At 63.1% G+C, this 24,382-nt stretch overlaps 2 protein-coding genes across 2 annotated transcripts in view; both read right to left on the reverse strand.

Annotated features, from left to right (window-relative positions):
• The window catches only part of UNC119 (unc-119 lipid binding chaperone), a 49,394-nt gene extending 40,429 nt beyond the window's left edge, over positions 1-8,965 (reverse strand). Inside the window, exon 1 of the mRNA XM_048823843.2 lies at positions 8,754-8,965. Within this exon, the coding sequence (XP_048679800.1) occupies positions 8,754-8,928 (175 nt within the window). The 5' untranslated portion in view covers positions 8,929-8,965. The remainder of the gene's footprint in view (positions 1-8,753) is intronic.
• A 3,898-nt stretch (positions 8,966-12,863) lies between these two features.
• PIGS (phosphatidylinositol glycan anchor biosynthesis class S) lies at positions 12,864-22,792 on the reverse strand. Its single transcript, XM_048823681.2, has 12 exons — positions 22,689-22,792; positions 21,567-21,706; positions 20,955-21,066; positions 19,796-19,885; positions 19,152-19,240; positions 18,142-18,352; positions 17,574-17,716; positions 17,364-17,478; positions 16,736-16,881; positions 16,173-16,273; positions 15,291-15,501; positions 12,864-14,433 (listed from the first exon to the last, which is right to left on the reverse strand). Exons 1-12 carry the CDS (start codon positions 22,705-22,707, stop codon positions 14,158-14,160), a joined length of 1,653 nt encoding a protein of 550 aa, XP_048679638.2. The 5' UTR covers positions 22,708-22,792; the 3' UTR covers positions 12,864-14,157.
• Positions 22,793-24,382: the final 1,590 nt, after the last annotated feature.

Genomic DNA, 24,382 nt, shown 5'->3' on the forward strand with positions numbered 1-24,382 from the left:
TTCATAAAGGTTTTCAGCATCATCTTTAGCGTCCCGTTAAACCTCTCCACCAGCCCGTTGGACTGGGGGTGATAAGCTGAGGCCCAGTCGTGCCGGACCCCACATTTCTCCCACAAGCACCGGAGCAGGGCCGACATGAAGTTGGAGCCTTGGTCTGTCAAGACTTCCTTGGGGAACCCCACTCGGCTGAAAATGGTCAGGAGCGCATCGGCCACGGTGTCTGCTTCAATGGAAGCTAAGGGCACTGCCTCGGGGTAGCGGGTGGCAAAATCTACCACCACCAGAATGTATTTCTTCCCCGACCGGGTCGTCCTGCTGAGAGGCCCCACGATGTCCATGGCCACCTTCTGGAAAGGCTCCTCTATGATGGGCAAAGGTCTCAAAGCCGCTTTCCCCTTGTCCCGGGCCTTCCCCACCCTCTGACAGGGGTCACAGGATCGGCAATACTGCCGGACCGTGGTAAAGACCCCGGGCCAGTAAAAGTTCTGTAGCAACCTCTGCCGGGTGCGCCGGATTCCCTGGTGCCCTGCGAGGGGGATGTCATGGGCCAGGTACAGGAGCTTGCGGCGATACTTCTGGGGGACCACCAGCTGCCTCCTGATCCCACAGGACTCTACTTCCCTTGTGGGAGCCCATTCTCGGTACAGGAACCCCTTCTCCCACAGGAACCTCTCCTGGCAGCCTCTCCTCATGGTTCGTACCACACCGAGGTCGGCCAGGTCCCTGAGCTTCCGCAAGGAGGGATCTTTCCTCAACTCGGCCTGGAACTCAGCGGCTGGGGAAGGGATGGGGACCGGTTCCCCCTCAGTGGCCAGGTCTGAGGCCTCAGCCTCTCTGAGCCGTGCCCCTCGGCCCTCCCTTCCCACCAGGGTAGGGTCCTGCGCCTCCGGTGCGGTACCCTCCCCGAGGTCAGGGAGCAGTGGCCCTCGCCGGCTCTGGCTACGGGTCACAACCAGGGCGGTCTGGGGCTTGCTTGGCCAGTCCTCTAGGTCTCCCCCCATCAAAACTTCAGTGGGCAAATGGTGGTGTACCCCCACATCCTTGTGGCCCTCCTTGGCCCCCCATTTCAGGTGTACCCTTGCCACGGGCACCTTAAATGGGGTCCCGCCCACCCCTGTCAGGGTCAGGTAGGTGTTGGGCACCACCCGATCTGGGGCCACCACCTCGGGCCGGGCCAGCGTCACCTCCGCGCCCGTATCCCAGTATCCATTGACCTTCCTCCCATCCACCTCCAGGGGAACAAGGCACTCTCTCCGGAGGGACAGCCCCGCGCCCACCCTGTAAACTGAGCGCCCTGAGTCCAGAGCCTCCAGCCCTCTGGTGGAGCTGGCCTGGGGTACTCTTCCCTCCTGAGCAGGTGGTAAACTGGTAGGCCCCCTTTCCTGGGTCGTCTGCCCCTCGTCCAGCTGGGTCCCTACCCAATTAACCCTGGGTAGGTTGGGTCTGCTCAGTTTGTCCCTGAGCCCAGGGCACTGGGACCGTATGTGGCCTCTCTGGCCACAGTGATAGCAGCTCAGGTCACGTTGGTCCCCTCGAGCGGGTCGGAGGGGCCCGACGCCAGGCGTTCCCCTTGGGAGGGGGTTCTCCCTATTTCCCCGCTGGGAGGCCCCCTGGTGACTCTCTCTCTGCATCGGGGGGGGCCTGTTCTTTTGGGACTCCTCCCCGCTACCCCCTGACCGACTGTTCACAAACTCGTCGGCCAGCTGCCCTGCGTGCTGGGGGTTCTCGAGCTTTTTGTCCACCAACCACAGCCTCAGGTCGGAAGGGCACTGTTCATACAGTTGCTCCAGTACAATTAGGTCAAGCAGGTCCTCTTTAGCTCGGGCCCCAGCTGTCCACTTGCGGGCATATCCCTGCATCCGGTTGGCCAGTTGTAGGTAGGTGACCTCAGGCGTTTTACGCTGACTCCGGAACCTTCTCCGGTACATCTCGGGGGTCAGCCCAAACTCACGGAGCAGGGCCTGTTTGAACAGTTCATAGTCCCCTGCCTCCGGCCCTGTCATCCGGCTGTACACCTCCACGGCTTTGGGGTCCAGTAAGGGGGTGAGAAACTGGAGCCTGTCTGCAGGGTCAACCCTGTGCAGCTCACAGGCATTCTCAAAGGCCGTCAGGAAGCTATCTATGTCCTCCCCCTCCTTCCGCTGGGCCAGGAAGCACTTATCAAAGTTCCTTGCAGTCTTGGGTCCCCCCTCATTCACCACAGCCGGGGCCCCACTGCTCTTCAGCCTGGCCAGCTCCAGTTCATGCTGTCTTTGTTTCTCCTTCTCCTGACGTTCCCTCTCCTTCTCCTGACGCTCCCTCTCCTTCTCCTCCTGCTCATGTTGACGTTGTTTCTCCTCATGTTGACGTTGTTTTTCATGATCCTCCAGCTCCCTCATTTTCATCTCCCTCTCCCATTCCAGCCGCCTCCGCTCCAGGGATGGGGAGCTCCGCCGGGAGGATCCCCTGCTGGGTGCTGGGGTCAGGGTGCCCTCGGTATTTGCTGGGCTTCCCCCAACCCCTCCCCCAGGCATAGGTAGGAAGGGTCTCGGGATGTCCTCGGCAGCAGTCTGACCCCTCCCAGCCCGGTCAGGCCCCGGGGCCCACGCTGCGTCTGCCGGGCGGCTCCCCTCAGGGACAGGGATCGGGTCATCCAAGCGATCCCTCTCCTCCAACTGGGCAATCAGTTGTTCCTTGGTGGACCTCCCGATGCGCAGCCCCCTCTGCCTGCACAGCTCCACCAGGTCACTCTTAAGGCGTTTAGCGTACATCTCCCTGCTGGCCACTCGCAGGCCGGGCAGCTTCCCACGGTTTCCAGGAAAAGCCCTTAGTGTGCCAGTCCTTCTTGAGGTCACCACCTCTTTGCCAGGGTCGAGCTGCAGACTCCTCCGCCCCTGGGACCGCTCGCTGCAATCCCCCGGGGGACCCTGTTACTGCAAAAGTCTTTCTCTCTGGTCACACATTCCCAGGGGTTAGCCGCCCCCCGAAACCGTCTCTCTCTGAATCTTCAGCACGCCTGGTCCCCGTCAATTCCCCTTCGTTTTACTGTTCCCCAGTCACTTACTGCAGGAAGCGCCGTTCACGGGGTGCAGTAGATCCCACCGCTGCCACCAGTTGTCGCGGAGTGTGGGGGAGTCCAGGCCCTGCACCCCTCTTCCTGGGATCCACTGAGACTCTCAGCCAGCCAGTAAAACAGAAGGTTTATTGGACAACAGGAACACAGTCCACAACAGAGCTTGTGGGTACAACCAGGGCCCCTCGATCACGTCCTTCTGGGGGAGCAGGGAGCTTAGACCCCAGCCCTGGGGTTCCCTGTGTTCCTCTCCCCAGCCTCCAAACTGCCAACTAACCCCACCCAGCAGGTTCCCTGCTGCAGCCTCTGTTCACATTCCCGGGCAGAGGTGTTACCTCCCCCTCCCCCTCCTGGCTCAGGTGACAGGCTCTCAGGTCTCCCATCCCCAGGGCACATTCCCAGGTCAACACTCCCCCCTCCCTGCTGAGTCACTTCGTCACAGAGCCACTCTCTCTGACTGTTAGCAGCCCCTGCCTGTCTGCTCTGGAACATGCCACCAGTATGCAAGGTTGGGAACCCCTGTGCTGTGCGGGGCCAGGGGAAGCCGATGGACACAGGGAGAATACGCCCTCTCTACACACTGATGCATGGTGTCGAGACGGGAACGTGCACATGGCCCACAGTGCAGCAGGGTTCTGGCACGTGGACACCGGGGGGATGGCAGGGGAACATTCTGCAAAAGTAAAGCTCTCAAGGTCTCCCAGGGACCTGCTCAAGAAGCATCAAGGGACAAGGCCATTGAAGGAGGTAACTAAACGGTTTGTTTCTGGGACTGCTGTCCCGTAGTTAGAGAAGGTGACTACAAGTGTGGGCTCATCATTCTGTTCCCAGCTTGATATGCAACCTTGGGCAACTAATTAAAACTTCCCAACATTGCACTAGGCTGCTAGATCTGGGAGAGAAGAACACTTTACAAGCGCCAGTCTACAGGGGGAAGGATCATTTATGTTAGTGTCAGATTGCAATATATGTTCATGTGTATTCCCTTTAAAACTCTACGTGAGAGAGCATGCATGGACATGTCAACCACAGATACACCCAGACGTGGCTACCAAGCAGCAGCACCAGTTACATGGCCTATCACAAAATATTTTAATGCTTGTCCAAACACCAGCACACTTATCTGGAGCAACTATATCGGTGTTTGCCAAACCACACAATGCACTTCATCCTGCATGGCACAGCTGCTCTTACCATAGGACGCGAGAGCCGTCCTCTGTGCACAGCATGAGAGGTCGGAAAGTCACCCACAGCACTCCACCCAAGTGTCTTAGCTGGGCACTGGGGAGGAACCTTTCCCCCAGTGCCGCAGAGTGTTAACAGCCACGCCCCAGAGGAGCCTCGAGACCCCAAATGCTCCTCCCGCAAGAGCAGAGGATGTGGGCAGGACCTCTCCTTGTCCCTACCCCCTACTGCCCAGGGAGCACTCACAGGGGATACACCCCACCCCCTGCACAGCCTCCCAAACCCTACTTCCCCAGAGCCATTGACAACACTCAGGTGCCGTTTTAGCGCCAGACTCTTCAGGGCTCCTGTTCCAAACGCCATCAGCCAGGCACAAGGCTTAGCATGGAATACCAGGAGTAAAGTGGCAGATTCTTGAAATTACAATGTACAGCCGAGATCAGTAGCAACGTAGCGATTGTGAGAAATGATTGTTTTCATTTCTTGCAAAGAGAGTGAAGCCCACCTGAGCTGGGAAACAGCACACCCTTCCCTTGGGATCAGCCTCCAGCAATGCCATCATGAGCCCCACTGTGCCCCCATTCTAGCTACAGGTGTGGGGGTGGCCTAGTCCTGCGTTATAAAACCACTCGCACATTGGCATTAGCTGGCCCCCGTGAGGCAGAGTCAACAGAAGCCAAGGAGACCGAACCCCCAAGTCCCATCACAACATGCTTGAGGCGTGCTGATGGAGAGCACAGTAGCCTGTTCCTCGGAGAGAAAATGTCAGTCAGCAGGGCTAATAATTCAGTACCTTTCCCCAGCTCTAATGGGGGGGGGGAAGAAGGGGGGGGAGGTCCTTGCAAATCTGTTCAAGGGGAGACCTGGAAGTACTCCCCTCCCCAGAGGCCCCTGCTAGAGAGACCTGCAGCCCCATGGACCCTCTCAGTACATGGAGGAACAGAAGCTGGGACAGCAGAGACTCCCTTCCACAGCCACAATCTGCCCCCTCCTCTTGCAGCAGTGACCCACCTGGGGCGTGACGGCTCCCAGCAAAGCCAGCTGTGCGGGAGAGGAGTGTTTAAGCACAGACTCTTTATGATAGAACCATAAAATGATTCAGCAGGCTCTGAAAATCCCACCTGAATCTATTTTAAGAGACAGTCCTGGGTTAGGAGCTCAGCAAACAGTGTTTCATTTTCAGCTCCTGCCCCTCTTCCCCACCCGAAGCCGAGTGGAAGACAGGGCAGTTACTCCAGCTGCCCCCGTGCAGAGACCTCCATGCCTACGCTATAAGAAGTTGCAGAAGTGTCCCTAGCCTCGGACTAGCAAGGGCCCCGACTCCACAGCCAGGCACGCTGGTGAGAGGTACTCCTGCCACTCAGCAGCACCCAGGGCACTCCGCCACCCACAGGGCTGGCTCACGTGGGGGCCTCTCGCAAACACAGAAACCAGGCCCCTGAGCTTCAGACCAGGGCTGGCTCCCGTGCTTGCCTGTCTGGGTGCCGAGCTAAGGAACATGCAGCACAAAGCCACCAGCTTAAGCTGTCCCACAGTCTGTCCACTGGGGCAGAGGCCCATTGTCGCCCTGCTGGAGCGGTCCTCCGCCTCTGACAACGCTAAGTGGCTGAAGGACCAGGGCGCTGCTGAATTCGGAGACCTAGCTGGCCCTGCATTTTCAGGTTCAAGCACCAGGTCGTCAGTCTATATCAGTCAGTGCCCACTTCTCGAGAAGGCGCTGTCCTGCATAGTCCTCAGACGGCCCACCCAGCGACACAGACCCACAGCGACGTGGCCCGCGGCCTGAGCCGGACGCTGGCAGTAAAAAACCACTGGTGGGGGCTGCACCCTGGGGAGGGGCGGCAGAGAATGGCTATGGAGCTCAGACATGCAATCCAAGGGGTCTCAGACATCCCGCCCCGTCCCCAACTGCACAAAGCAGGGGCTCAGCCCAGGCACAGAACCCAGCAGATGAAGAGCAAATACTGCGACCACCCCCCTGCCCAGGCAGATCTCAAAGCGAAGGGCCAGGCCCCAGCTGCTGAGACTTTAGGGAACAAGGGGTCACTGGAGCCTGAGCAGAGAAATAGCCCCGACTCCCAGATAGGGAGTGGTGATGGGGCAGGAGCCCTGGACAAGCACTGCATCCCTGGGCCACAGACAGACCACTGTGGGATGGACATACCTCCCCCTTGGAGGGGCTGGGACCTCACCACGGCAGGGAAAATGGAGGGCCGGGGCCCCTCTCCAAGGGCAGGCCGGGACCCCACGGGGGGAGACAAGACCGGGGGGCCGGGCCCCCCCCCGAGGGGAGGTCGGAGATCAGAAGCGGGGCCGGGGCCCCCCCCCGAGGGGAGGTCGGAGATCAGAAGCGGGGCCGGGGCCCCCCCCCGGGGGGGAGGTCGGAGATCAGAAGCGGGGCCGGGGCCCCCCCCCCGGGGGGGAGGTCGGAGATCAGAAGCGGGGCCGGGGCCCCCCCCCCGGGGGGGAGGTCGGAGATCAGAAGCGGGGCCGGGGCCCCCCCCCCGGGGGAGGGGGGGAGGAGATCAGAAGCGGGGCCGGGGCCCCCCCCCGGGGAGGGGCTCAGAAGCGGGTCCGGGGCCCCCCCCGGGGAGAGGGGGGCAGCTCAGAAGCGGGTCCGGGGCCCCCCCGGGGGGGAGGGGGGCAGCTCAGAAGCGGGGCCGGGGCCCCCCCCGGGGCGGAGGGGGGCAGCTCAGAAGCGGGGCCGGGCCCCCCCCCCGGGGGGAGGGGGGCAGCTCAGAAGCGGGGCCGGGCCCCCCCCCCGGGGGGAGGGGGGCAGCTCAGAAGCGGGGCCGGGCCCCCCCCCCGGGGGGAGGGGGGCAGCTCAGAAGCGGGGCCGGGCCCCCCCCCGGGGGGAGGGGGGCAGCTCAGAAGCGGGGCCGGGGCCCCCCCCGGGGGGAGGGGGGCAGCTCAGAAGCGGGGCCGGGGCCCCCCCCGGGGGGAGGGGGGCAGCTCAGAAGCGGGGCCGGGGCCCCCCCGGGGGGAGGGGGGCAGCTCAGAAGCGGGGCCGGGGCCCCCCCGGGGGGAGGGGGGGAGGAAGATCAGAAGCGGGGCCGGGCCCCCCCCCCGGGGGGGAGGGGGGCAGATCAGAAGCGGGGCCGGGGCCCCCCCGGGGGGGGAGGGGGAAGATCAGAAGCGGGGCCGGGGCCCCCCCCGGGGGGGAGGGGGGCGGCTCAGAAGCGGGGCCGGGGCCCCCCCCGGGGGGGAGGGGGGCAGATCAGAAGCGGGGCCGGGGCCCCCCCCGGGGGGGCAGATCAGAAGCGGGGCCGGGGCCCCCCCCGGGGGGGGAAGGGGGAAGATCAGAAGCGGGGCCGGGGCCCCCCCCCGGGGAGGGGGAAGGTCAGAAGCGGGGCCGGGGCCCCCCCCCGGGGGGGGGCAGATCAGAAGCGGGGCCGGGGCCCCCCCGGGGGGCGGCTCAGAAGCGGGGCCGGGGCCCCCCCGGGGGGCGGCTCAGAAGCGGGGCCGGGGCCCCCCCCCGGGGGGGGAGGGGGGCGGCTCAGAAGCGGGGCCGGGGCCCCCCCCCGGGGGGGGAGGGGGGCGGCTCAGAAGCGGGGCCGGGGCCCCCCCCCGGGGGGGGAGGGGGGCGGCTCAGAAGCGGGGCCGGGGGCGGCTCAGAAGCGGGGCCGGGGCCCCCCCCCGGAGGGGGAGGGGGGCGGCTCAGAAGCGGGGCCGGGGCCCCCCCCGGGGAGGGGCTCAGAAGCGGGGCCGGGGCCCCCCGGGGGGAAGCTCAGAAGCGGGGCCGGGGCCCCCCGGGGGGGAGGGGGGCGGCTCAGAAGCGGGGCCGGGGCCCCCCGGGGGGCGGCTCAGAAGCGGGGCCGGGGCCCCCCGGGGGGGGAAGGGGGAAGGTCAGAAGCGGGGCCGGGGCCCCCCTCCGGGGAGGGGCTCAGAAGCGGGGCCGGGGCCCCCCCCGGAGGGGGAGGGGGGCGGCTCAGAAGCGGGGCCGGGGCCCCCCCGGGGGGCGGCTCAGAAGCGGGGCCGGGGCCCCCCGGGGGGAAGCTCAGAAGCGGGGCCGGGCCCCCCGGGGGGGAGGGGGCGGCTCAGAAGCGGGGCCGGGGCCCCCGGGGGGCGGCTCAGAAGCGGGGCCGGGGCCCCCCCCCGGGGGGGCAGATCAGAAGCGGGGCCGGGGCCCCCCCCGGGGGGGCAGATCAGAAGCGGGGCCGGGCCCCCCCCGGGGAGGGGGGGAGGAAGATCAGAAGCGGGGACGGGCCCCCCCCCCGGGGGGGAGGGGGGCAGATCAGAAGCGGGGCCGGGGCCCCCCCCGGGGGGGGAGGGGGGCAGATCAGAAGCGGGGCCGGGGCCCCCCCCGGGGGGGGAGGGGGGCAGATCAGAAGCGGGGCCGGGCCCCCCCCCCGGGGGAGGGGGGGAGGAGATCAGAAGCGGGGCCGGGGCCCCCCCGGGGGGGAGGGGGGCGGCTCAGAAGCGGGGCCGGGGCCCCCCCCGGGGGGAAGCTCAGAAGCGGGGCCGGGCCCCACGGCGCGACACGGGGCCTCTCCCCCGGGGCCGGGCCCGCACTCACCGCCCGTGACTTTCTGCAGCCCCAGCACGTCCTCGGGGCCGATGAGCGGCTTCCGCAGCAGCTCGTCCTCGGGGCCCGCGGCCGCCGCCCCGCCGCCCTTCTTCACCCTCATGGCCGCGGCCGCGCCGCCCCGCCGGCCGGAGCGAGTGTGGGCGCGGAGAGCGGCCCGGCTCATCCCTCGCCCGCGGCCCGCCGCCGCCTCTGCCTGCAGGGCCCGGCGCCTGGCTCCGCCCGCGCGGGGAGGGGCCGCCCCGCCCCGCCCCGGGAGCCCCGGCCTGGCCCTGGGCTGCGCGCACAGAGCCGGGACGGGCCCGCGGGGCGAGGAACACCCCCCGCGAGTTCGGGCTGCAGGGGGCGAGGCCCTGCAGGGCACAAACATCCCGAGGGGGCAGGATCAACGGGCTTTCTCCGGCTCGCAGCCAGCGCCGAGCACGGCGACAGCGGCAGCACCTTGCCCTGCAGCCTCAGATGTCCAGAGGGCTGAGTCAGGTGCGGAAACAAGACAGAAAGAACGGGAGGCCTTGTGGCACCTTCCAGGCGAACCAACGTATCTGAGCATAAGCCTTCCTGAGCTACAGCTCACTTCATGGGATGCATGCAGTGGAAAATACAGGGGGGAGATTTATATACACAGAGAACATGAAGCAATGCGTGTGACCATACACACTGTAAGGCGAGTGATCAGGTCAGATGAGCTATTACCAGCAGGAGAGAAAAAACACCTTTTGTAGTAAGAAGAAAAGGAGGACTTGTGGCACCTTGGAGACTAACCAATTTATCTGAGCATGAGCTTTTGTGAGCTACAGCTCACTTCATCGGATGCATACAAATAAACTGGTTAGTCTCTAAGGTGCCACAAGTCCTCCTTTTCTTTTTGCGAATACAGACTAACACGGCTGCTACTCTGAAACCTTTTGTAGTGATAATCAAGGTGGGCCATTTCCAGCAGTTGACAAGAAGGTCTGAGGAACAGTGGGGGGGGGGGGGGGGAATAAACATGGGGAAATAGTTTTACTTTGTGAAATGACCCATCCACTCCCAGTCTCTGTTCAAGCCTCAGTTAATTGTATCCAGTTTGCAAATTAATTCCAATTCAGCAGTCTCTCTTTGGAGTCTGTTTTTGAAGTTTTTTTTGTTGAAATATTGCCACTTTTAGGTGGCCAGAGAGATTGAAGTGTTCTCCAACTGGTCTTTGAATGTTATAATTCTTGATGTCTGATTTGTGTCCATTTATTCTTTTACGTAGAGACTGTCCAGTTTGACCAATGTACATGGCAGAGGGGCATTGCTGGCACATGATGGCATAGATCACTTTGGTAGATGTGCAGGTGAATGAGTCTCTGATAGTGTGGCTGATGTGATTAGGCCCTATGATGGGGTCCCCTGAATAGATATGTGGACACAGTTGGCAAGGGGCTTTGTTGCAAGGATAGGTTCCTGGGTTAGTGGTTCTGTTGTGTGGTATGTGGTTGCTAGTGAGTATTTGCTTCAGGTTGGGGGGCTGTCTGTAAGCAAGCACTGGCCAATCTCCCAAGATCTGTGAGAGTGATGGGTCATCCTTCAGGACAGGTTGTAGACAAAGGCTACAAAGTGCCTGAGACCTCCCCACTCCCACAGATTTTATTTTAAGCAGTGGGGAGTTGATGGAATTTTTAATATAGAAACTTTTCTTGTGCTTCTAGTTCTCAAAAATAGCTTTGTTTAGGCCCCCAAGGATGCTAGCCCACCTCCTTATTTGAAATTGGATATATCAAACCGAAAGCAGAAATAGGCATTCCCTAAAATGTAATAGGAATAAGTAAGGTGGATACATCATGACACTCCCAACTAGCAGAAGGTGCACGTTGTAAAGAAGCAGATAGAGGTAGTTGCAGGTTAGCTATTTCACGGTACCCACACAAACACGCTGCCTCCCTTAGCCGTTCAGCTAGCCCCAGCACCGGACCGGGCCTGGAGTTAGAGACTGCAGATGCAGGGACTGCACAGGCCACACAGCATCATGCTGCCCTTCAAAAAGCACTTGCTGGTGGTCTGCCATGAAGTGAGGGGTACATGGCCTTGGCTCCTCCTTTTCAACAGCTAAATGGTACTAAGTATTTTAACAGACTTCTCGCTGCTGGGTCAGCTCATGCGGGAGGAGTCAGCTCCGTTCTAGACTAACACCCAACACTTCAGACTAATGGAAATACACCAAATCGCACGCTGATCCAATTCACCCTCCCCTCTCCCAGCCTTCCCCATTATCGAAACAGAGGTGGGGTTGGCTTTTGGCAACAGGGCTTCTCGTGATGTCTGAGCCTGGAACATCGCGGACATATGGAAACTCACTCTGCCTGGGACACTCAGGCCCCGTCCAGAGGGAACAGTAAGAGGTGCAGCAGGGCAAGGTGTTTGCAAAACTCGGTGAGGGGACCAGGTGGGGGGTAGTGGCATAGCAGGGGGGGATCTGGGAGGAGCTGCTGCCTGTGGCTGAAGGCCCGGTGCCCCTCATTACACCTTACTACTCGAGAGCAGCAGTCAGGGTACATCATTAACTTGCCCACATTGCAGCACGGCCGCAGCCCCACGGGGATGGGGCAGCGTGGGGAGAGCTCTCCCAGCAATAAAAAATAACCACCCCGCCCGAGGCTCCTGGCGCTACGGCACTGTCAGCAGCGGGGCTCTTCAGCGCTGACACTTTTGTCGCTGGGGGGGGGGGGTTCACACCCCTGAACGACTGAAGTTTTCGCGCTGAAAGTGGCAGTGTGGACCCCGCCTTCGGTAAGCACCATCCCAGACAGCGCTGACCCAACAGCAATGGCTTGAGACACCCTGCCTGCCACAGCTGCCACTTTCCGGTGAACGTGCTGGCGAAGGGGAGCAGACCAGGGTGGCTGTTACGCTCAGACAGTACGAGGGGATCTATTTGCTGACATGTCAAGAGGATTTCACGCTCAAAACCAAACAAAACAAGACTCTCTAGTCTAGCGCACTGCCTGGTGCCTCGGAAGTGCCTGCTTTGATTGCCCATTTAAAGGAAGCTTAGTTAAGGTGAAGAGCCGGCAGCCTGGGGCATGGAGAGAGGAAAGGCAAGGAAGGGGCTTCAGGACAAGGAGAGTGACAGCTCAGACTGTTAGTGCAGAGAGAATATAACCAAGGCAGGCAGCAAGCTAAGGCTCACACATGACACTTGAAAACCTACCCGAGACCGTAGCAAGAGGGCAAAGGGTTACGTTAGAAGTACTGAAGGGGGCTGTTACAGATGATGGGGCTCCCAGCAGAGGAGGGGGAAGCCAAGCCGCAGTGACATATTTAAGCAGAAATGGAACACTGATGTGAGAATTTTATCAATGGCCAGGGAGCTCATGGTCACACTTTGGAGGACCGGGGCACTCTTTGGGAGTCAAGAGGGAATTTAGTGCTGAGCATGTTCCACCCCGGATTGGCTATGGTGGGGAGTTTGCCATTGCCTAGTAGAATGCGGAGAACTGCACAGTCAGACCCCTACTGCCCCACAGGGCTCCGAGGCCTACTGAGCATGGTACCTGGTGCTCTCTGGTAGGTCAGTGGACTGTCCTTTCACCCGGGTTTTCTTGCCCACAGACAAGGCCTATCCTGTTGCAAGGTCCCCGGAACCACTGGTTGCAGCTCCTGAGATACAAGCAAGTAGTGCAGAAACCTCTCAGGCCCTGCTCTCATCTCCAGGGAAGCACTTCCCCACAGCCAGCTCAACGCCCAGCAAATGCTTTCCCTCCCGCTCCACTTAGCTGGCACAGAATTGGACAGCTTCCAGCGGCACCTAGCTCCCTGCAGCACTCCTCTCCCACAGCACAGAGCAGCCAGCTCCTTCTCTTTGAGAAGGACAGGGACAGATGCTGGGCAGGAGAGAGACTGGAGCGAGGCAGCTGGCCAGTGTGAGCAGCACAACACTCTCCACACTGTCGGAGAACCTGATTTCCCAGAACCTAGCCCATCTGACAGGAAACCTTCCCAGGCCGATGCACACACAGGAGCCATCCCGTGGGCCACCCTGAGAAGCTCCTAAGGGGCAGGATCTCCCCCAGGCCAAGCCGGCCAGGGTGGCACAGGCTGCTTGAATTCCCAGGAAAGGCACACTGCCCCTCAGCAGAGTCTGGCTTTTACTTTTATTAAAAGGAAACCTTGTTTTGTTCAGCATTCATCAGTGCATCACTCTCACGTCTGGTCCCCACCCAGCCCTCTTGCAACACAAGGCCCCAGGCTCCCTCCACAGAGACCCACAGGCTGCCAGCAGTGGTAGGAAGCTAAGAAACCCAAGAGCCACTTTCTGTACCTCCCTGAAGTACGAGCAGCACTCACTTGCTGCAGACGCTGCAAGGAAGCCCTGCCCCAGTGCACAGGCTGGCCTGTATATCCCCCTACGTTGAGGAAGTTGGTAGGGTCACACTTGTGGATCAATAGCTCACTAGGGGAGGGACCTGGGTCCAGGCATGTAAGGGGGGCCCTGCCAATACCAAGGCTCCCAACAGGAGTAAAAGGAAGGTGCCCCACCAGTCTCACTCCTGCTAAACTAGGCAGTCCCAGGGGCACATCCTGTAGTGGCTGGGCAGGAAGGGTGCACTTCAGACTGCTTAAGCACTCAGAGGGGACAGAGAGACTCCAGAGCATCTCCCAGAAGCTAACGCCAATCCTTTCAACTCAAAGGAGAGCCCCTTAATCCAGGCACCTTGGGGGGGCGGTGAGTGAGCTGAGCGGGGAGAAGGGAAATGCAAGCTTGATTCATGCCTCCTCTGCTGTCTGGTGGTGGAGCTGGCTGCAGTAACTAGAAAAAGCAGAAGTGGCCTGAGCTCATCCACCGTGGACCCAGCTGGCAGGGGCATTTTGCTCAGGTGGCCAGTCACATGCAGCTGTAGCCGCTCTACACTCCTTGGGGGAGGTCTACACTGCAGTTAAAAACCCACAGCTGGCCCATAGCAGCTGACAGACTTGTGGAGCTCTTGCTAAGGGGCTATTTAATTGAGGTGGAGACATTCAGGCTTGGGCTGGAGCCCACACTCTAGTCCCCTCCCATCTTGCAGGGTCCTGGAGCCCAGGCTCCAGCAGAAGCCCAAAGAGCTACACTGCAATGAAACAGCCCCTTAACCTGCGTTGGCTGGCGCGGGCCAGCCACAGGTGTCTAAACGCAGCACAGATGTCCCCTTTAGAGTCCCCGCTAACCCCTAGGTAAAGGCGAACCCAAGAGCTCCATGCTGGGAAGTAGCCGTGGTGGTTCTAAGTCTTGATTTCTGACCCAACACCCTATTTTTGCCAGACTTTCCACTCTTCCAGGATTCATAAAGAATCATCCGAGTCCAAGCCCTTTAACTGGGCCCTGACTGTTCCTACAGACAGGCTGTCACGAGCTGGCTCTGAGCTCCCCTGCCCCATGGGGCAGCTGCAGACAGGCTCAGTCAGTTTTCGTGGGCTCCTTCTTGCTCTGTTTGGCTTCCCGGAGGATCTTCACCAGGGACAGCAGGATGGGCACCGCCATAGGCAGGAAGAGTGGGATGTAGATGGCAAATTTCTGGTCATCAGGGAAGTAGAGGAGATGTAGCAGCGAAGGGTCAAAGAAGGCCCGCTCCGAGGAGGTGACCGCCTCTTTACTGGCCTGGAATGCTGAGCCCAGACGGCCAGAGGCCAGCTCCAGCATAGCAGTCTGTGCTGATGCTACTGCATGGTAAACCTGGATGGGACCACACAAAGAGTCAGTGCACAGCAGCCCCCTGTCTGGCCCAGGCAGGTCAAGGGAGCTCCAGGCACCACACCTGAGGCCTAGGAGTGCCAGAAGCTGAGCAGATCCTGGATTGTCAAGTCTGGATCTGCTCTAAGAAGTGACACTGACCTCTGCATATTCCTTTTCGGCACCCCACAGCCAGGGGGGCTCTGAGTGTCAAGCCACCTACTCCTCCTCCACCTGTTCAACCCCACTGCTTTCTACGCTCTCAGCTACAGCTGTGCAGTCCCATTCTCTTCAGTGGCTCGCACACTGAGTAACCGGGGCAAGACGTGGGCCTGCACCAGGAACTTAGCAACTGCTCCATTGACGCTGCAGGGGAAGGAAGGGCTGGAACCCACTCGCTGCCCCAGAGCTGCGTTGGCTCCAGGGTTACGACATACCCCCAGGGAGCAGATCTGCCATTTGTACACTCACTTTTCAGCGCAGACTTTCACTCAAAGGCATCAAGGGGTCTCAGCCCAGAGAGAGGGGGGATGGGAGGATTTAGAAGGTCTCTCCCCAGTGAGGCTGTGGCCATTTCTATTAATTATAGGCCCAGGGCATAAGGGGGCAGTGATGCTGCAAAGGCAGAATTCTCAGCCCGGGAGGGGGCGCCCTCGTGTCCTCTAGCTGACTCAAGCAGCCAGGCCCTGGCCAGCCCTCTAGGTTAAGGGCAACAATTTTCAGAACCCTTCCCCCTCCCCAAGAGGGGAAATAAATACATAAGTCTGGGCAGACAAGGTCCCCAGCAGCAGCATGTAAGGCCCCTATGTGATGCTGGCAGCCCCCAACCTCTCATGGGGACCCTCCCAACCCCCACTCACCTCAGAGGCAACATCATCCTTGATGACGATGTTCCCGATCTTGTCTAGCAGTTGGGCCAGGGAGGTGAGGGTGGTGGACACCGTGGCGATATTCTCAACTGTCCGGGTCCACAGCAGGCGGTCCAGCTCCCAGTCAGTCAGCCCGTCGTTCCCAGGGCTCTCCAGCAGGAACTCCTCTGGGAGCGACACCTGGGAGATCCCAAACAACAACCTGTGGGGGAGAAGGGGCAGATCAGGTCTGAGCTGGCAGGGAGGTCACCAGGCCAACTCTTCCCTGTGCTCACACCCCCTGCAGCAGAGGAATGGAATGGGCACGTGGCAGAAATGTTCTCGTTTGCCTTTCCTGACGCAAGTTCAGCCCTGGCACAAGGTGCAGGTCTGAGTCCTGCTGCCCAGCGGGGTAGGTGCGAGTCAGGCTTTCCAAACACATTACTGCCGAGCTAGGGCAGAAAGAGGACGGTCCATGACACCGTGGCTGAAAAGGGGCAAGTTAGTGGGATTGTGGGCTTTGTGGTCACCGGGCCTTGGTCCAACACCCACCAACACTACTGAACAGCCGTCAGACAGGACAACTCCAGCTGCCACCACCACCCTAGGCCAGACTGACCCAGCAGCTAAGGGGAAACTGGAGCCACACGCCACTGCCGACCCCCCAAGCCAGCCAGTGACCCAGAGAGTCTAGGAAAAGCACAGAACCAGCCTCAGGCTGCCAGAGCAGGGGGAGCCAGAGAGGCAGCGTCTCTGCCCTGGCACACACCTCCCAGGGCAGGCACAGCCCCAGGGGCCACAGCCTCACGCTGCTCTGGTGGAACCGAACATAAGGAATGCAGAGAATGGAACGGCTGGGGCGGGGCAGGGCAGAGAAGAGAGCAGTGTCCTCACCGTAGCTGGGCCAGGAACACCTCCATCACTCGCACCATGTCCACGTCCACCCAAAGCGGGAGAGGGGCCTTGTCAGGAACTGGGTGGTCAATGTTGTACACCTGTCAAGAGAGTGTGTCCAGGGCAGGCCTGACACAGGCTATGCCTCACCACACAAGGGTCCCCCAGTCCCTGTTCTCCAGTCAGCCCACAGCTCTGGGCTACCCTGCAGTGCTGAGCAGCGCTGTCTCATTCAGGGAACGGCCATGGGGCTCAGGCCCAGGCCCCATCCAGCCCAGCCTTCCATCTCTGAGAGTGGCCAAGACCAGCTGCATCACAGGAAGGGGCAAGAAACTGGCACCAAGTAGAAAAAGCCCATAGGGTGCAGTGGGCATTGTTGGGGCTCTGGCAGGATGCTGCGGGGGCTGGAGGAGCTGGACCAGGAGCTCCCAAACACAGCACAGGGCTCCAGCTGGTCAGCCCCTGCCAGTCACAGTCCCAGCACGAGGGCAGGGGACCAAAGGGACTGCGGTGCTTTCCTCATACAGGGCAGGGCTGTGCCAGGCCAGGCCCCTCCTCCTTACCATGATCCCACCCCAGCGAGGGCTGTGGAAGGCGTTGGTCCCCACAGCGGCGCCGTCCTTGTCCTGGATGTAGAGAGGGGAATGGACGCGCTCTGGCACGTACAGCAGGAAGTTCAACACGGGGTAGAGCGAAGTGGCGCTGGAACCTGCAGCAGTGCACAGTGAGCACCACACATTTCCGGGCAGACCCTGGCCTGCCAGACACTGACGGCAACAGGGAGGCCGGGAAGCTGCCTGCAGGAGCTCAGCACCTGGAATGTTACTGGGGCAGGGCGGGACCGGACCCTCTCCTCCCCTTGCCAGGGAGGCCAGACTCCACCTGCTCCTGAGAAGGGGTCAGTGGCCTGGGGGCTACATCGGTGCTTTCAATATGAGCCGTATGTTGAGATCCCACCCGGGTCAAACAGCACGAATTTTGCTGGATCTCAGCCTACACCTCTCATGGGGATCTGCCCTTCTAACTAGTCAGCAGTATGGCAGCCTCCCCGGAGGGCAGTGCAGGGCTGGTAGCGAGGGCTCTGGGGGGGGCAGAGCCTGTGCTGTGTCTGCCAGCACAGGTCTCTGCCTTTACCCTCAGCAACACTAAACTCTCAAAGCAGCCACCACAAGGACGCAGGGTGGCACTTACCCAGCCTGGCTTCCACCGGGTTAATGACGTGGGGGAGACTGAGCGCGCTCAGGATGAAGCTGGAGGCGGCCTTGTCAAAGCGGGGCGTGACCCCCAGGACAGCATAGTACAGGATCTGAGGGGATCACCAAGGAGATGGATGTTGTGGGAAGACCACCCTGTGGCCAGCCTGGGTGGGGGCACCCTCCCCCCTCCTACCGCACCTCTCACCTGGGAGTCCACAGAGAAGTTGGCCACTGAGCCCAGCTTGTCGAGGAAGGGCTGTACGTAGCTGCTGACAGCGGCCTCGATGTCCCAGTGCACGTTGTGGGACTTGGGGTCTGGGTTCAATAAGCTGAAGGTGATTTCGTACCCTGGGAAGAGCAGAGAACAGAGGCTGCCAACAACATCCCTCTGCAAGGAGAAGCTGCCAACTGCCCAGGATCAGTCTGGCCATCCACAGGGCAGGAGTGCATGAGCAATGATTCCAGAGCAGAGCAGATGCCAAGTGGGACAGAGAGAGAACAGAGCAACGTTCCAAGGAATAACTGTGGGACCCAGTCTCATGCTCCTGAGCTAAGGGGCTCCCGGGCAGTGGCACAAAGCACCAGCAGATGGGTTGATGGGGTGCACAGAGGACCCCAGAGAGTTGGTTACTAAAAGGGAGGGGGTGCCTGGGAATCTGAGGGTGGGGGAGAGGTATGTGGCCCTGTGCTGCCCCAGCCCTGCCCAAGGAAGACAACGTGCTGCAGAGAACCATGGGAACAGCCTCTCCTGGCAGGCACCCAGCCCGTCCTACCCAGGCTGGATTTGAACGGGCGCCTCGTGTCGGTGCCGAGCTGGTCCATGGGAACGCGATCAGACAAGGCGGTGGCGATGGAGTCAGTGGTGAAGGACATGGCCTGCACAATCTGCTGCACCCAGGCACTAACAGCAGCCAGGACATCCCCGGGGCCCTGCGTACACCTCATCACGGCACTGCGGTGCTTCCCGATGTACACGCCAACACCCTGCAGAGAAGGCAGGGCAGTGAGCCAGGAATCTGGGGAGGGGCAGGGTGTGCACACCTCCCCTGCTCCTGGGCACAGAGCAAACAGAGCTCAGCGCTCCCAGGGCAACATGCTCAGCCCCTGGCAGGGGTTGCCCCAGACTGACCTAGGGAGGTGGTAGAATCTCCTTCCTTAGAAGTTTTTAAGGTCAGGCTTGACAAAGCCCTGGTTGGGATGATTTAATTGGGGATCGGTCCTGCTTTGAGCAGGGGGTTGGACTAGATGACCTCCTGAGGTCCCTTCCAGCCCTGATATTCTATGATTCTATGACCCCTTCTTGTGCCTGGACCCAGGATAACAGGGCTGGGGAAGCTCCATGGACAGCAGCCTCAGACAAAGAGGGTCTTGGATTGTTCTGCAGCCACCCCACTGAAAGGCAGGGGAGAGCTCACAAAATACACAGGAGAGCCATGCCCCTTCCTGCCTATGGGGCAAGCAACATGGGAAGCGTCTCTGTTTCTGCAGAAGGGTGTCCCTTCCAGCAGTGCCCCCTCCCACTCAGATCATCCACCTGCCAAGGCCCAGCCACATGACTCTGCCCTTTGTGCTGTGCCTGGAGAAAAGAGCGCGACAGGGGAATAGGGCATCTTTCTGGGCAGGTCTCTGTCCAGCACAGTCTCTCTGGGGGGCATCTGCCTGCTTTCTTACTCCAGGGACACAGCTCTTTCATGGGAAGCAGCAGGCAGCCGCAGGACACTCCAAGCCACACTACTGGTCCCAGAGCAAGGAGGTGGGGCACTCCCAGCAGAGGATGCGGTACCTGAGGCAGTAGAGGGGAGGTTTCCGGGATCACGTACACAGTCAGAGCGCCCAGCGAGTCCTGCAGCGGGAGCAGTGCAGCGTCTGCCTCTGAGGAAGAGAAGGGAGAGAAGGCATGAGCCAGGCGGCATCCCATGGGGGGATGGAGCAGGCATTACCAGCTGCCCAAAGGAAGTATTCCCGAGAGGGGAAACCCTCATCTCTCTCCCAGCCCATCTCCAGCCGGGATCACCGGGCTCCCTCGCAGCCACCACTACAACACAAGTCCGTGTCCACAGTCACCCCTAGGTCCCTGCCCACCCCGCCAGCTCCTGGAACTCCCCCCTGCCCTGGAGCAGCCCATTCCTGTGCTCCAAGAGCTCCATGTGGTAGTCAGCAGCAGCAACCCAAACAGCTCCCCGGATGACACGGAATGCAGGCCCTTTGCTCCCCACAGCCAGTGGTGTTTCTGGGCAGGTACACAGCAACAACTTCACTGGCTGCCAAACTAGCACCCACCACCTGCATCCCATTCAGGCCTGGAGACCGCAGAGTGGCACCCGCAGGGCACGGCCAGCTGCAAGCATCCCAGGAGAGCCAGGACTCCCTGCTCTTTGCCAACTCTACCCCAGGGCAGCAACCTAGTGTGTCCTACAGACTCTGTACCTTTCACTGTGGCCAAGGCCAAGGCTGCCTGCTCTGTGACGGTTGCACTCCGATAAGTCGTCTCATAGCGAGACGTAACGCTCGTTTTTGCTGCGGGGAAGGGGGGGAGAGAGAGAGCAGGTGAGGCCAGCTGGCCCTATGTGCTGTGCTCTCCAGCACCAGGGCCCTGCACTGGTACCCCGATAAGGAACCAGGGATACAGGGAAAGGGATACAGCAGCTTCTCCAAGCTGTGCGCATGCCATAAGCCTCCCCTTAGGCCAGTGCTGAGCCCCAGCTCCCAGAGCTGAGCAAGGCCTCATGGTCCGGCTGGTCCATCCCTATAGGCAGGATGGTTCACTGGTCCGTGTTCCCTAGGGTTTGCCCAGTCTGATGTGTCACAAGTGATGAGGCTCCCCTCCCTGGGAAGATAACTTCAGCGTGACCTACCTAATGGGCAGGGAGCTTCCTTCCCTTTGTTTCCTCTGATTCTCGTTACCCTCCCATGTGCTCCCCTCCCACCTCATGGTGTGCGCCCCCAGACACTCGGAAACATTGTGCTCCCAGCTACCCTCAGCTCTCGGAACCTTCCCTCCTCAGTGGCTCCCCCCAGACCCGGGTGTTTGGGCTGGGAAGGACACTTCCTCGCTCCAACGCTGCAGGTTGGGGTGCAGCCCACAGGGCAGAGGCGGGAAGCAGTCAGTGCCTCCTGATCGTCACCCTCCATGCCTATGTCTCACCAGCCAGCCCCTCTCTAGCCCAATGCCTAACTGCACTGGGGTCACAAGAGGCTCATGCTTGGAGGAGAGTTGCTCCAGCCTTTCACGGCTTGGAACAATGTGAGGAACTTGTATCATGACTCGCCACCATGACTAATCTGTGGGGGACAGTCCCAGCCCCAGCCCCAGCCCCAGCGCAGTCTTAGCTCCTGCAGCTGGAGGGGAGAAATGAGGACTCGGCTTGCCTACTTGAGATGGTACCTGCAGCGCCATGGGGGTGTGGGTCCTGGTGGACAGGGCTGCTGGCCTCCACTGCAGCAGCAGAAAGCCATCTGTAGGGGGCAGCGAGTGCAGCAACAGCCATGGGGCAAGAACAGGGACAGTGGGGAGAGTCACGAGATTAAAGAAAACAAAAGGGGTTACAGCTAAAGCACAAGCCCCCCAGCAGCCAGAGGTTCTTACAGTTTAACAGGCTCTCCTCCTCCTTTGTGTCTGTGAAAGGGAGCCTTCTCTGTTGAGCTCCTGGCAGAGCCCCCTTGGCAAAAACCACTGAGACAGGCACAGTCAGCTGGAACTGAGCAAAGAGCCGCATTACCTGGCAGCGAAAGCCACGTCCCCTGCCACCATCCCAGCCTCCGTCAACCCCCCAGCACCTCCTCACAGCCCTTCTGCGAGCCCCAGAACCACCCACAGCCCTTGGGGCCCCCGAGAACTTTAACAGTATCTGAACCCTGTGAAGGGAGACCCATGAATTGCTGCTGCCACCAGCTGGAAACTCCTGTGCCTGCATCAAGAGTCTGTGCCAAAAAGGGCTGACAGGTGTGGGACAGTCAGCCCTTCCCAATGGGGAATGGCCCCCGGCTCTTCGCCAGCCCCGGGCCCGGCTCTTCCCCAGCCCCGGGCCCGGCTCTTCCCCAGCCCCGGGCCCGGCTCTTCCCCAGCCCCGGGCCCTGACCCGCGGGCCAGCCCTGAGGCCGGAGGCGGAGCAGGCTGCAGCCGGCCCAGGCTGGAGCGAGGGGCTCCGGGCTCCACCAGGTCACGCCTCGGGCCCCTCCCCGCGGGGCGCAGCCCTACCCGGAGCGAGCCCAGCGCGCTGATCCCCGCGTAGGGCAGCGAGGCCCGGTACGTCTCCGTCGTCTTCCACCACAGCGGCAGCCCCAGCACCAGGGCCACGGCGGCGAAGGCGAGAGCAGCGCGCTTCCCCCGCGCCTCCTCTGCGGGGCACAGGCGGGCAATGGCGCGGGGGGGCCGGGAGCTCACTGCCCGGCCCCCCTCACCGCCCCCCCCGGCTCCTCCCAGCCCGCCCGCCCCCCCCCGGCTCCCGGGCCCCCCCCGGCTCCTCACCGCCCGCCTCCCCCCCTATGCTCCCGGTTCCCCCCCCCGGCTCCTCCCAGCCCGCTTCCCGCCCCCCCCCCGGCTCCTCACCGCCCGCCTCCCCCCCTATGCTCCCGGCTCCTCACCGCCCGCCTCCCCACAGCCCCCCTCACCGCCCCCCCCGGCTCCCCCTCACCGCCCGCTTCCCGGTCCCCCCCCCGGCTCCTCACCGCCCGCCCGCCCCCCCCCGGCTCCCGGGCCCCCCCCGGCTCCTCACCGCCCGCCTCCCCCCCCCCGGCTCCTCACCACCCGCCTCCCCCCCCATGCTCCCGGTTCCCCCCCCCGGCTCCTCACAGCCCCCCTCACCGCCCCCCCCGGCTCCTCCCAGCCCGCCCGCCCCCCCCCCCGGCTCCCGGGCCCCCCCCGGCTCCTCACCGCCCGCCTCCCCCCCCCCGGCTCCTCACCACCCGCCTCCCCCCCCCATGCTCCCGGTTCCCCCCCCCGGCTCCTCACAGCCCCCCTCACCGCCCCCCCCGGCTCCTCCCAGCCCGCCCGCCCCCCCCCCCCGGCTCCCGGGCCCCCCCCGGCTCCTCACCGCCCGCCTCCCCCCCCCCGGCTCCTCACCACCCGCCTCCCCCCCCATGCTCCCGGTTCCCCCCCCCCGGCTCCTCACAGCCCCCCTCACCGCCCCCCCCGGCTCCCCCTCACCGCCCGCTTCCCGGTCCCCCCCCCGGCTCCTCCCAGCCCGCCCGCCCCCCCCCCGGCTCCCGGGCCCCCCCCGGCTCCTCACCGCCCGCCGGCTCCCGCTTCCCCCCCCCCCCCGGCTCCCAATCCCACCGCCCGGCTCCGAACCGCTCCCGGTCCCACCCCCGGACCCCGCACCTGCCCCGTCAGCCACCATCCTCCCGTCCGACCGCTCTTCCCGGACCTCACGGGGCGGGGCTAGAAGCCGGGAAACCAGCCGGCGGCCAATTGGCGCAGGCCAAGGACCGGAAGACGGCGTAGACCGACAGCAGCGCTGACCAATCAGAGCTGACTAAGCGCGCCGGGGTGGGTCGCGAAGGCACCAATCTGGTACGGGTCCCTCGGAGGGACAGCGCAGGGGGGTGCCCCGTCCCGCGAAGGGGCCCGGCCGAGAGGGAGGTGGGCGGGTCCAGGGCTGCGCACAGAGCAACTGCACCGGGCCAGCGGCGGCCAGCGAGCCCTGCACCCCTCCCCCTCGGCACTGCACCCCTCCCCCTCACCGCACCCACACCCCGGCCTCCCCCTCACTGCACCCCTCCCCCTCGGCACTGCACCCCTCCCCCTCACTGCACCCACACCCCGGCCTCCCCCTCACTGCACCCCTCCCCCTCACCGCACCCACACCCCGGCCTCCCCCTCACTGCACCCCTCCCCCTCGGCACTGCACCCCTCCCCCTCACTGCACCCACACCCCGGCCTCCCCCTCACTGCACCCCTCCCCCTCGGCACTGCACCCACACCCTGGCCTCCCCCTCACTGCACCCCTCCCCCTCACCGCACCCACACCCCGGCCTCCCCCTCACTGCACCCCTCCCCCTCACCGCACCCACACCCCGGCCTCCCCCTCTCTGCACCCCTCCCCCTCACCGCACCCACACCCCGGCCTCCCCCTCACTGCACCCCTCCCCCTCGGAACTGCACCCACACCCCAGCCTCCCCCTCTCTGCACCCCTCCCCCTCACCGCACCCACACCCCGGCCTCCCCCTCACCGCACCCACACCCCGGCCTCCCCCTCGGCACTGCACCCCTCCCCCTCGGCACTGCACCCCTCCCCCTCACCGCACCCACACCCCGGCCTCCCCCTCACTGCACCCCTCCCCCTCGGCACTGCACCCCTCCCCCTCACCGCACCCACACCCCGGCCTCCCCCTCACCGCACCCACACCCCGGCCTCCTCGGTACTGCACCCCTCCCCCGCACTGCACCCACATCCCGGCCCTGGACACTGCACCCACACCCCAGCCTCCTCAGCACTGCACCCCTCCCCCGGTACTGCACCCACACCCCGGCCTCCTCAGCACTGCACCCCTCCCCCGGCCCCGCACCCACACCCCGGCCTCCTCGGTACTGCACCCCTCCCCCGCACTGCACCCACATCCCGGCCCTGGACACTGCACCCACACCCCAGCCTCCTCAGCACTGCACCCCTCCCCCGGTACTGCACCCACACCCCGGCCTCCTCAGCACTGCACCCCTCCCCCGGCCCCGCACCCACACCCCGGCCTCCTCGGCACGGCGCCCCTCCCCCGTACTGCACCCACACCCCGGCCTCCTCGGCACTGCACCCACACCCCGGCCTCCTCAGCACGGCATCCCTCCCCCATCACTGCACCCACACCCCAGCCTCCCTGGCACTGCACCCCTCCCCCGGCACTGTACCCACATCCCGGCCTCCTCGGCACTGCACCCCTCCCCCGGCCATTGTACCCACTCCCCGGACCTGGGCACTGTGCCCCTCTGCCTCCACTGCACCCATACCCCAGCCTCCTCAGCACTCCACCCCTCCCCCAGCACTCCACCCACACCCCACCCTCCCCAGCATTGGGCATTG

The sequence above is a fragment of the Caretta caretta genome, chromosome 17 (genome assembly GCF_965140235.1).
Source record: "Caretta caretta isolate rCarCar2 chromosome 17, rCarCar1.hap1, whole genome shotgun sequence".
NCBI lineage: Eukaryota > Metazoa > Chordata > Testudines > Cheloniidae > Caretta > Caretta caretta.

Excerpts from the sequence above, each read along its gene's own strand:
- PIGS (XM_048823681.2), bottom strand. Across the intron at positions 19,241-19,795 it reads GGCCTTGGCCACAGTGAAAG|AGGCAGACGCTGCACTGCTC; the intron begins GTACAGAGTCTG and ends TCTCTTCCTCAG. Across the intron at positions 16,882-17,363 it reads CCCGGTGGAAGCCAGGCTGG|GTTCCAGCGCCACTTCGCTC; the intron begins GTAAGTGCCACC and ends GCACTGCTGCAG.